The sequence below is a fragment of the Triturus cristatus genome, chromosome 7 (assembly GCF_964204655.1).
Source record: "Triturus cristatus chromosome 7, aTriCri1.1, whole genome shotgun sequence".
Lineage (NCBI taxonomy): Eukaryota > Metazoa > Chordata > Amphibia > Caudata > Salamandridae > Triturus > Triturus cristatus.
The window spans coordinates 285734419-285747657 of NC_140590.1; the positions used below are offsets into that span (position 1 = coordinate 285734419).

Here is a 13239-nt window from a genome sequence, read left to right on the forward strand (position 1 = left end):
GCACAACCCTGCCAACAGCCAGTCCCAAGCAGGGGGACAGGAGATGCGGGAAAAAGCTACCCCACATCAATCCCCGTGATGGAAGGGCAGGGCACAGACGAAGGTACCAAAACATTGTCAACACGGAGAGGGGGTCAAAAAGAGCCGCAAGGCATGGCCCCAAACCACCCCAGCCGTCCCCCCTGTAAACCCAGGCTTGCTAAGGCAGAGCCTAACCGGCTAGAAACCGGGGAAGGTGGGGGAAGAGTCCTAGGTCCCACAGGTCTGCAAGAGCAGGACCACCGACCAGGTACCTGCTAAAGCAAAAACCACTTACCTGAACACGCATCTGGAGCGTAATCGTGCGCAGAACAAAAAAAAACAGGCTGAAGGGTTGGGCTGGCCCGCCTCTTATAGAGGTCAGGGGTGTAATGGGTCGGCCATATTGGGAAGGGATGGGAGGCTGACTTTTTTTTTGCTTTGGGGGGGTTCTGGTGTGGAGCTGAAGCTCACTTTGTTAGTCATGTGGCGAGGAAGACTAACGAGGAGGTAATCTATTTTGCAGGGCCTTAAGTAGAATTTCCTGGGCTTGCTTTCACACAAGGCACCGAGGTGACCTATATATTGATAGGATAAGGAATTTAGCGCCGGGCTGCAGCACCAAGAGCAGCGCATGTGTGTGCCAAGGCACGTGCTTGCACGTGAGCAGATGACATTTGATTGAACTAAGCTTGTGTGCAGTTGGGTTTCAATAGCCATGAATATAACCATCACACTCAACTTATCTATGCTGCTAATTAACTAACTCTGAAGTATGTTTTACGAGGGAAAATGTAAAAAAATCCTCTGGGATCGCATGCTTGTAAGTACATGTATTCCTAGATGTACGATTATGAATAACTCCTTCATTCATTTGTTCATTATTAAAGGCACCAGGTGTGTTAGAAGGGACACACACATCCTGAACATTATTACATCACCTACCCAGGGACATGTACCTTGATTATTATTTCTTGGAGCTCAGCTCCAGGGAGTCCGTTCCTCATTACTTTGCTGAGCAGAACAGGGTGTGGTGTCTAGCGTGAACCTACCCATAGCTTCGAATTTCCAAAGTGAGGAACACCAGCCTGCAGATCTCAGGTTGGAGAATTTTGGTCTCGGAAAGATTCAGAAAGGTAATAAAAAGATTTCCAGGAAAAGCTAATGGCATACCAAATTGAGCTTGAATCTCTTCCCAACTATATGTATATACACACACCCAAAAAAATTATAGGACTTGAGAGCAGAAACATTTTCAAATATAGTAGATATTTTGGTACTTTCATTACACATGAATACAGTGGTATAAAAATCCACATGTCACAGTGAACTGTAAAATATTTAGCAGTTGCTTGTGAAATTCGGATTTCATTATCACAATGACAGCTCCCAAACCACACAGCATATCTTTGAGATAGAAACTACATTTTGGTGAAATCGGCATAGATTGCATATTATGTGGAAAATAGAGTATGCATGCAGTAAAGCACCAAAAATCGACTGACTCACTATTTCCCTTTGTTTTTATTAACAATTGATTAAACCAAGGTAAATAAAGCTTAAACGTTCTAATCCCAGGGTCCATGGTTTGCTGCAATTAAAAGATAACAGCCCATTCAAACTAACTACCCCAAAATGAGCAGTATAAAACTAAATTCTGGGCAGCATTATGGTCCTATATTGCCACCTGAGTTCCGGCGACATTTAAAAACCACTTGATTTATGGTGTCACCAGAGTACGACTATACTTAACAACCCCCTGATGTCAATATTGAGCCACATTACACAATTACTCATCATGTAGGTGTAGGTACATCTGATTTTTAAAAATAAATACTTACCAGATTTGTAGGCTACCCAAAACCCTGATAGGAAGGAGATGCACAGGATGTGTAGGACGAAGTGTTCATAAAAAATTAGGAAAAGTGAAGTAAAAAAAAAAAAAAAAAAAAAAAAAAACCACACACACACACACACACACAACAGTATCAGGGTGATGAGAAAAGAGGTAGTGAGTGGCTTCAGGGATGCCAGATAGTATGGGAGAGGGAGTGAGCTTTGACAGCCAACTGTTTTTTGTAAAACGGAGGGAAAAAAAACTGAATCATTAATGTGGGTCTTGGAAATAAAGTATAATCAGTAAATGCCAGGCTTCAGTGTCTCCATAAGTGTTCAACTTCTTACCATGAAGCAGGGCGTGTTGGGAAGATTTTCTTACAAGCCCTCTCTACTCCATACAAGACCTCAAAAGCCACAGCTCCTGTAAGCACTGAGCAGGGCTGACATGAAGAGCTGTCCTGCATCCAATACTAAGTTTTTTGGTCTCGCTAGCGTAGGCTGCGCACATGCGCAGTCTCGCTGGCGAAATTTAATGTTTTGGGGATTTTTCAGTAAAGGGCTTTAAGCCCCGCCCCTCTTTCCCATTGGCCGGCGTCACCGTTTCTGCTAAACGGCAGCCAGCCATTGGGAAAGAGCTGTTGGTGACCTTTTTGCTCTGCTTTTCTGCCATCCCACTTGGACGGCCTCGCCTGCTTTCCTTCTGAAGTAAAAGGTTTCCTATCTTTATGGGGCCAAACACATGGCCCCATAAAGATAAGAAACCTTTTAGCAGGCGAGGCCGTCCAAGTGGTACGGCAGAAAAAGGCAAACAAAAACGTCAGGGTTGGAGAGGCGGTTGTGCAAGATTGTGAGTGTTAAACGTACAGGGCATGCCCCCCCTGTGAAGGCCACCCCATTCCCTGGTGGCAAATTGACACACACACAGTAAATTAATTTAGGAGTGGAAAAACAAAGTTTATGAAACAGATTTTAGACTGAATATTCTCTGCGAATAACAGCGTACTCAATTTATCCTGGTCTATGCACGAGTAAATGATCTAGTTCAGGTTGTTCTCTTTGCATTCTGGGACTTGAAGTTATGGGTCTCCCACTCTAAAATCGGGATCTGATAAACTCTAGAGCTGGGAACAGGCTCTGCAGGTAAACTTTTCAAGGCTTACTTTTCATCAACACTTGCTTACCTTGCAGCCAGAGTAGGAGGCTCAGGCAGCCCAGACTCCACGGGAAACGCTCCATTCTGATCCTTAGCAACGCGGGGGGGAGGGTGCGCAAAGAATGTCACCAAGAGAGGAAGGTGGTCTCTGGGCAGCCAGCCATCCGCGGCCAAACACAGAGGTAACGAAACAAACGATCCGAGGCGCACAGGAGCCCCTCGGAGTCTCGGGGGCCGGGGACTGGTCGGAAGAGATGCCGCTTGCTACTTTACACCCGACATTTCCAGTCAGAGCGGAGCAGAGATGGATGGAGAAGCCGCTGAGTGTGCGCCCGAGAGCGGCTCGTGAAAGAGGATGCGGGGAGGCTGGCAGGGCATTCAGGAAGGGGGACCAGCGCGCCGAGCAGAGCAGCTGCAGCCAGTTGGAGGCTGCGGAGAGGGAATGCTAATGGCCGGTGGGCTGGCTGGGTGAGGGAGGGAGCGGGGGTTAGGGCATGGTGGTAGAGAGGGACCGTGAGGAGGGGCCGAGCCCCCCTCCCTCCTGGCCCCGCTGTGCATGGACCCATTGATACTTGAAAACGAGGCATGTGTCTAGCTTTTGCAGTAAACGCTTTGTTTGTTCTGACCAAGTGACTCCTTCTGGACTGATCCCGTTTTTGGCAACTTGGCAAGCCTCATCCGAATCGCAGATTTACACAGCGGCGTTGATTTCTACCGCTGGATGCTCCGAACAATCCCAGACTTGAGTTCCAGATTTACATATCGTTCCTGATTGCTGATCACAGTACAGCAACTAATATCCTTCAAGGCGGATTTTTTCGTGTGCCTTCGTTCTTCCTTTGTTCTTTATAGACACCTTAAGATACCCCCCTAGATTGACGGACCTTCATTGTGGCTTCAATATACATTTGTCCTAATTGGTATTTTTAAATACTTTGATAACCATAGTCCTGATGATGACCTCAACGCAAGGAGGTTAAAACGTCGTCGACCGGACAGCATTATTTGTGGCTAGTTAAAGGGCCCTTTGTGATTTAAAGATAACTTGCAAACTGTTCATTGTATATATTCTTCCTCGACCCTGAATTTACTCAAATTATCTTGCCACACCATGTTGTCATCTTAACACTTATGTCACTGCGTCGTTCACTTGTTCACTTCACTGTCAGTGCACATATGTTTGTTATGGTTATTCCAACTTGTATATACCAATTGTGTATTTAATCATAAAATTTGTCTCTTTTTTTCATTTCCTTGGTCTCTCTTGTCCCTCCTTGGTTTTTCGATTAAATTGTGTATTTATTGGTCCCTAGACTTATTTTCCCTGTTGAGACATTGTTTTTGTTATTACATTTACCCGGTCTCAGCTGGGGTAACGGGCTTGCTCCTGTTTTTCTTGTTTATAGCTTTTGCAGTAAAACACGCATGTTGCTGCAGGTTCTCTCCAGCCCAGCCAAGTTTCCTAGGTCCATTTGTGACTAGATGCTCCAGTCTATTCTGGGAATTGCAGTCGAGTTTATTCCATATTAAGGCCAGACTACAAGTCCCAGAATTCAACGAGAAGACCCTGGACTGGGCAGCTCATTACGCACGAGCCTGAGAAGCTTGGTAGCCATGTCTCTCCGAGTTGTAGCAATGGCTCAAACTACAGCTGGGTGACTTCATGCAAACAGTTCAATAGCAGTGACATCAAGTTGTTCCAGGCCAGGCACTGCTGTCAACAAGCTTCAAGCATGACTGAGCTGTACTTTAATTGGGAGAAAAAAGAACTGCATGCACTCACCCAACTTAGTGAAGATGTGGGTGGGCTAAGGCGCAGGGGGGTGCTTAGTATCAGGGCCTGTCATCAGGAAGGTCCCTTGTTAAAAAGGCCGTCACTCACACATGCACCCAACACCCGGGTCGCGAGGTCAAGTGACTGGGTTAAATATAAAAGGAAGGTTGGTGCTCGTGTGGTCTCCAGTATCTAAATAACTTTTGCCATATTTCAGAAAGTGCCTCGGATGCGCAACAGGCATTTGCAACCGTCTATTGCAATGAACGAACATCTATGACCCTGCACTTGTGCAGAATTACAGATGGCGCACGGTCTGTCGAGAGCTGCGCTGATTGTGCCTATGAAGTGCCACACAGTCTGCACCCTTAGGGGTGGGTGCATGGGGAGGATCAGGACCTCCTCGTGCGTCCCACCTTGGGGTGGGTGCAATGACATACTGCACCAGCCTGTGAAAGGATCCTTACCCCTACCTCAACATTCTGACTGTCCCTGTCTTAAAACACAGACCAGCAGATCCAAGCCTTTCATTGCTATGGTGGTCCCAACGCAGGCACAAGTTAGTGCCTGCCTGGTGGATACTGCACTTTTTAGGTTGAGCCTACCAGACAGAAAAAGCTGTCACCTATGAGTTTACAGTGGGCTTAGAGCCTGACCATTGCTTACTGTTGGTTGGCTTTAATGTTATTTTTCTTTGCTTTCCTTTCCAGTGGCGGCTGGCATGTGAGAAGGCTGGTAGGGTGGGGTGGAAGGGAAAAAAATAAAATAAATACATTAAAAAAACATTTGCTTTAATCCTGGGGTGACGTCCTCCTCACTCAGGTCTTCTGTTCTCCAGGCAGGCTCCAATGCGGGACTAGGGAGCAGCAGTAACCAATCCTGGTGCTGCTTTCATGCACCATAAAAGCAGCGCCAGGATTAGAGGGAGTGGCCTCTCTCGAGGACACTGGAGCCCTAAGCTGTCTCTAACCCGGCTGTCAAAGACATCTGAGTTAGAGAGGTTTAAACTGCGCATGTCTGGCTGGCTATCGCAAGACGGCTGGCCAAAAAGACATGCACACTTTAAACCTAAGTGCCCTGCCTGCCCATCACTGCTTTCTGCTGCTGGGGTTTTGAAAAATAAAATGGTAATTTATTACAATTTTATTTTTAGGTCTCGTAGACCTAGCGCTGGAGCGCGCATGCGCGCTCCTCGCTCTGCAAGGACTTTTTGTAATCAATACGATTTCCGAAGGGGACTTTAAGGCCCGCCCCTTCTTTCCATTGGCTTGCGTCATAGCTTATGCTAAACGCTGCCTTTCTATTGCGAAGGAGGCTTTTTAATCCCTCCTTGTTACTGCTCGGTCCACTTTTAGCCCGCCCACCTGGGCTGGCTGCTTTACTGGCGGCATGACACTCTCCCCTTCATTACTCGGTGTATACACTTTTTTTGGGACAAAACGCGATGTTAACAAGCGTCTGCTGTTCCGCAATGGCGACAGATTGTTATTTTCAGGTAGTGCACGGAAAGTTACCACAAGCTTGAGCGTTAATCTGTAGAAATGCACTGAGGCGCGCATCGGCCATTTAGATCACGGCTCCCCAAGGCTCTGCGGCAGCCGGATGGGGGCCACCCCCTCTTTATCCAGACAGCTCGATTCCCGCGCGCGCTCCAGCCCCTAAACTCTGCAACCAGTTAAAACAGAGACCACGCGACACACGGCTGAGTGTGCACACCACACAGAGTGCACCTTGGAATCTGACAGATACCACAGGACACTCCATTAAACTCTGCAGCATAATAAGCCACAGACCACGCTGTACACGAGGAGTAAACTTTCCAGTCGATAAGTGACCATGGCATACGCAGTACCACCCAAACTCTGCAGCCAGCGCCCCGGGTCCTCAGCCGAGTGTGCACGGTCACCCCAGACAACGTGCACTGCGCAGTCAGAGAGTCCAGGGCACACGCCGTGCCCCCTAACTCTGTAGCCAGCGACCTGGGTCCACAGCTGAGTGCACACTGAGTACTCCGTGCGGTCAGACAGACCACAACACACTGGATCCAGCATGCAATGCAGACAGCTGATCCAGCGGCCAGAGTCCAAGCTGTGTACAATGAGGGCGCACAGCCTGGCAGTCCAGTCCGAGAGAGAACGGCCTCTCACTCCGTACACCCAGTTGGGCCGTGTGCACAGCACTCCCAGACAGTGCACACAGGAGATTGTATGCGATCAATGGGCTACGAGACGTCACAGCTCACTGCGCATCCAAGGCTGTGCACAGAGGAGGCGGGCGACTCAAGCTTGTATCCTTTACGATGCACAGTGACAGGTCACCACAAGCTGTGTGTAGCGGAGAGAGCACACTGCAGGCTCCTCTATACCATGCCGGAGACCATCACCATGCACACGTGGTGTACCGTGCACAGAGTCACAACACACTCTGCAGTGGACCACCCAGTGCAGACTCCAGCTGGAGCGAGTGCAGTGATCACACGGTGAGCCCTCAGTGAAATGCGTACAGACCACTCTGCACAGCTTAGGAAGAGGCGAGTGCAGTGTCCACAGAGCACACAGTGCAGATCTGGAAGAGACAAGTACAGTTTGTTCAGACCACACTGCAGCTCAGAAGAGGCCAGTGCAGTGTTCACAGACCACAAAGTGCACAGATGCCACAGTGCAGCTGAGGAAGAGGCCAGTACAGTGTACACAGACCACACCTTAGCTCAGGAAGAGGCAAGTGCAATGTGCATAAACCACAAGGCGTGCCTCAGTGTGGAGCGTGGTGAGTGCGCCGGGAATCACACTCCGGGTTATGTCAAGAAGTCCTGCACCCCATCTCTCGTGTCAAGCCCAGACAGATGCCCCCCTTTGGAAGGTACAGTGCGCCGCGCCACTTTTACACCCTCTTTATTTTCATTCTTAAAATGAGCGGACTCGGTTTCGCCCCCCCAGCCAGTTCCCCGGATGGCCAGCCGGCCAGCTGCACGGCTCCGGATAAATACCAGCCTTGCAGAAGCTGCTGAATGTGCACTGTCGGGATGTTGCCCATTTTAGCCGTCCATTTAATGTAACATTGTTGGCGACTGACGGTGCCCCAACACTCAGGCCGCCAGGGACTCCAAGCTGTCAGAGCGCTCCCCATCTCTCTGCGGGTCAGCCAGGCTCAGCTCAGGCTTTTTGGCAGGCACTGAAGCGCCCGTTGCCTATCAGGCCACGCAGAGCGCAGCTCCCCAAGGCTCAGCGGCAGCCTGAACCTTTTTAATAACCATGGTGGAAGTAGGCGCGTCACGTGTGACTCCCTCAGCTAGTCCCAGCTCCTTAGACGACATTCTCTGCCCGCTGGGATTTTCGAGCCTTTACTTGCGTTGTTAGCCACTAAAGTGCTATATAATGTAATGATTGGGGTGGAGTTCACATTGTTGTTATGCATGGCTTTGTAGTCCTGTTGATGTTAAGCATGTGCACTGTCGGGATGTTGCTCATTTTAGCCTGCGGAGTGTTTTTGTGCTGTCCGTTTAATGCAGGGGTCTTCAAACTGTGGGGCGCGACCCCCAGGGGGGCCGTGGTGTGATGCAAAGGGGGTCGCGCCTTCCCAGTCACACTTCTGCCCAGGCCCAAGGGCTTCAGCCCCCCCCCCCCCCCCCTCCCCCGTCCTGTGTCTCAGCCCGGGCTGCTGCAGTGAAACTTGAGCTGCTGGGGGCTCAGCTGGGCAGTGTCTGGATTCCTATCTCCGGCACCCCCGTGTTTTTTCACAGGTCTTTAAAGACCATTTAACATGCCTTTGTAAACTGGTTACAGAGGCTTAGGTTTTTTTGCTGGTTCCAGTACCCCCTGGGTCCCCACTGTGCCTATTCCTTACATTTGGATTTTACATTCACTGCCGTAGTGTGAGAATGCATTTCATGGAAAGGAATACAAAGTTGGCTTCCTGGGGGCGCCGTTTTTGAAAGTTTATTGTGCTTTTGAAGCACGTTTCTTTCCCCGGCAATTACCAGGCCTCACATAAATGTCAAGATAACTGGTGTGATTAATTATCTTCCTGGAGAGAGATCAGAATGTTGTATAGTTGAGGTTTTGACTTGGTGAAGTTAGTGCAGAGGGTTAATATGCCCGCTGCAAAGAACGTGTGCCAAGTAGATTACAGAGTGTGTATGATGTGAAGAGATCAGCAGGTTACTGCTTTCAAAAGGGACATCCTTTTGTTACTTGCAATTTATAACTTAAAGTCCTAATAGAGAATAGTGAGCTATTAACTTTCATCCTAGAACAGCATGCACACTACAAAGAATACATTATTAGACCATTGATTAATGTTGCAAAAAGGGTTAATTTGGCTAGAAATCAATTCTTATTATTAAAGGAAACTCCCATCTATGCTGTTTCTTTTTTGACTCTGAGTTTGTGCTTCTCCACACCAAGCACTCTTGAACTATACTGCCTACCAGTATGGATGACATGTGACTCCTATACTTTTAGTCCTTTGGCTTATGTAACATTTCCTATACACTGATTTACACACTTATGATTGTCTCTGAGTAATGTGTGTGTGATGCAAAGTGCTCGGACACCCTACACTGGTATGAGTGGCACTATATAACTAATTCAATGCATCTGAGAGTGTGGGGTTATGGAGACTTGGTCACTGTTAAAGGGTGCTAGTGAGAGAATCCGTGGTGGGGGTGGTCATTGTGGGGGGCACCAACAAACATGGTCGCACAGGGCACCACCAGCACTAAAGCCGGCCCTGGGAAGTATGCACAGATAAGCGCTGAAAATACCGCTTTAGGTGATTGTTTTTTTTTGTAGCGACTGGGCCACCAAAATAATCTGCTGGCAACCCTAACCATAGGACTGGAAGTTTGTTGCAGGATCAGCACATTATTTATTTCCTTCACCCTCGATCCCCGATTAATGCCGCAATAGTTTAACTTAGATCTTAAAGTCTACGCCCCGTCAATAACATGCTGAGTTACTTCATGGGTCTGGGAATGCACCCTGCATTCAGACAACTCATTCCTCATTCTCGCCCTTCATTGTCACGCTCACCCTGCACTCACAGTGATCACAATGCACTCACACTGATCACCATGCACTTGCACCATTCACCCGCTCACCTTGCACTCACAGCGATCACAATGCACTCACACTGATCACCATGCACTTGCACCATTCACCCGCTCACCTTGCACTCACAGTGATCACAATGCACTCACACTGATCACCATGCACTTGCACCATTCACCCGCTCACCCTGCACTCACAGTGATCACTCTGCTCTCAAAATGCACTTGTCCTGCTCACACTATACCTCAACCTGCAGTCACACGAGTACACTACTCATCCTGCACTCATGTGACACTTCACTCACCTGTCCCCCTCACTACTCAATATGCAACTCACTCAAACAAGCCCATCAGTAATCATACATTCATTCATCCCATTCTGAACTTGCATCCGCACCCAAAATGAGAGAGGACAGCAAGGGAGTGAGAGAATTTGATTGAAGAGGTCAGGGATGAGGAGAAATGTGAATTGCCGAAGAGAAGTGTGGACACGCAAGAAGTGAGTGTGATCCAAAGGTGAGGGCTTCTGTTAGAACAAAGGGGAGATGTGAAAGAGGAATGGGGGGACTGGAGAGGTGTAAGATACAAATAGACAAAAATTTGAATGAAGAGACGAGGTGAATGAGAAGTGCTGAGGAGCACGGGAGGTGACAGGGCCAGAGAGGCCATGAGATAAATGTGAGAGACTGTTAGAGATGAGGGCAGTGAAAGGACAGAATGGCAAGAGGTGATTAAAGGTGAAGTGAGAGGTTGAATGGGGAGAGTTCAGAAAATGTAAAAAGGGGTGAAAGAAAATGACCTGCAAAGTGAGAGAGGGATCCGGGGTTAGGAGAGGAGAGAGGGATGGAAGGGAGGGGGTGAGAGGAAAGCTGCATGGGTAAAAGGCTTAACTCTACACAAAACCGCCAGGGTTTTAAGGGACCCCTGCTTCTTCCGGTCAGGGCCAGGTGAGCTTCTAATGTGGCAGCACGTAATGCTGCAGAGTGGAAGGCCCTTCACAAAGGTTGACTTGAAATCTTTCTGATGATAATTGCTGTATTTTGGTTATAAATGGGTACTGATTGGGTGAAATCTTTCCTCAGCGTTACTATGTGTAACAAATATCAAAATAATGAAGCAATGCTATCCCAAAATACGCGGCATCACATAACCTTATTTACATTTTCATCCCACGCAATTTAGTCAACAGGTTTAGACATTTTTGTCACGAGGGGGTCCTTACGCCTCAAAATGTTGACAGGGGGGTCTCGGCATCCAAAAGTTTGAAGACCTCTGGTTTAATGTAACATTTTTCGCGACTGACGTGGCCCAGCCCTCAGGCCGCCAGGGGCTCCAACCTGTCAGAGCGCTCCCCATCTTGTGTTGCAGATGAACGAGAAAGCATGCAGACAGATACATATGTGGTTACTTGAGTAACGTGCAGACCGATACACAAGTGGCTGCTGAGTGGTTCAATACCGTTATGAAAAGAAGGAAAATGGATTGATGCATAATAATGTGGATTGGAGACCCGAATGGTGTTCTACTATTTTATGTTGCTGTGGTGGTACATGGAAGGGTGGTTGGGTATACAGCTGAATAGATGTATGGCTGGAAGGATACAGGATCAAGCGTTTGGATAAGTGGATGAGTAGCTATGTGAATGATGAGTGACTGAACTGATGGATGAGGCGGACACTGGACAGTCTGCATTGTCATACTGTTTTGTAGTTTGTGTTCTGCGCATTGCCTAGAGTTGCGTTTGGTCCTTTGTATGACCTGGCTGTGTTCTAGTCATTCCCCGGTGTTGTTCTTGGTCCATTGTATGATGTGGTTGAAACAAAAATCAAAAGTAAAAACATTGTAATCTACACCTCCAATAGCTCCAATTTTCACAAATGCGAGACCTTTGCATTGCAAATGCTTGTTCAAGATGGCGTCTAGCATCACTCCACCAAAACCTTGCAAGCAGGATTATGATGGAGAGCGGGGGAATCAGACCGGAAGGACCACGGTGCTACTAGCCTTTCAGAGAGCCCAGGAAGCCAGTATAGGCCGGTCAGACTCCGGGGCCGGTGTGTAAGAGGGGTTGGGGCAGGGGAGAACAGTACCTCTATGCTCTGCAAGAAGACTCGTCCACCTCGCTCGTTCTGGTACTTGACTAGCTTCTCTGCCAGTTCCCTCTCGCATGCTGAGCGCTCGCGGAAGAAGCGGGAGAAGTTTTGCAGAGCCACGTCATCACGGTCGAAGTAGTTAGACTTGTGCGGGGAAAAAAACAGAAAGGGTGTTAGACAGTAAGGCGTGAACATATCTAGAACGGTAAGTTCTGCTGTGGGGTCCCATCGCCAAATGCAAAACATTACACTAAAGACGAACTATAAATGGATGACTATCACACTTTTCCTCTTCCCTTAAGCACAGCACTGTGAAGCAGCACTCAGAGAAACTGAAACATGCAGTTACTCTCCCTTTCAAATTAAAGAGCAGGTATTCAGGGCTTATTAGAACCTGTACCCTCAACTGATGGTGTAAATATTGGTTCCAATTTGCGTTGGACTCCTTAATATCTTTTGATATCGGAATTGTGCAAGAAGACTATGCACACACCTTCATAGTGGCATGCTTTATTTAGAAGCATGTCTTTTTAACTACGGGTAGGGTACCCATAGAATAAGAGATTCATTTCTTGGTCAAACCCGAAGGTATTTTTAAACTAACTGGATACCTGTTCCTGTGCAGTATAACATTTGTATAACAAACTCCCTGCAAAGGTTGAACCCACCTGGGTGGTATTATTCTGCTGGGTGGTATTATTCTTTTCAACTGCGCAGGATAATACCACCCAGGTGGGTTCAACCTTTGCAGGGAGTTTGTTATAAAGATGGTATACTGGCCAGGGACATAGTTAGTTTAAAAATACATCAGGGTATGCCCAATAAATGGATCTTTTATTCTGATGGTATCCTACCCATAGTTAAAAAGACAGGCTTCTTGATATTTGCTGAACGTAAGTGGGTGGCATACGGACTGGCAAAAGTGCTTTAAATGTTATGCATTAGAACAAAAAACAAGAGCAACCCATATGTCCCTGTGAACTGGGTATAGCTAGTCAGCCAATTAACAATGTTCAGAAGGAACTCATTTAAACATTAGATATGGAAGATATGATAAGGAGTATTACTTCCTTTTAACAAACTTCAGTTTTGTAATTAGAATGGGAGGTTAAACCTGTCTAACTACGTTATTATATAAGACAAACAAGGAATCCATCCAGATTTCAAGAATTCAAGCCTACAGACCATGAATTTCTCTCAAGCCCACTTCAGCCAAAAATGGGCGTAACTTTTGTTTTGTAAATAAAAATCATAAGAAAAAGGGTTAATCTATCACTGTGTATTCACACTATATACACACACATGAGATAAAAGG

General features: G+C 47.4%; 1 protein-coding gene across 2 annotated transcripts in view; it reads right to left on the reverse strand.

Moving 5' to 3' along the window:
• Positions 1-13239, reverse strand: part of LOC146809444 (ferritin, lower subunit-like) — a 31859-nt gene that overhangs the window by 17602 nt on the left and 1018 nt on the right. For both annotated transcript variants that reach the window (XM_085616294.1, XM_085616295.1), the window contains exon 2: positions 11922-12068. In XM_085616294.1, coding sequence (XP_085472420.1) covers positions 11922-12068 — 147 coding nt within the window. The remainder of the gene's footprint in view (positions 1-11921; positions 12069-13239) is intronic.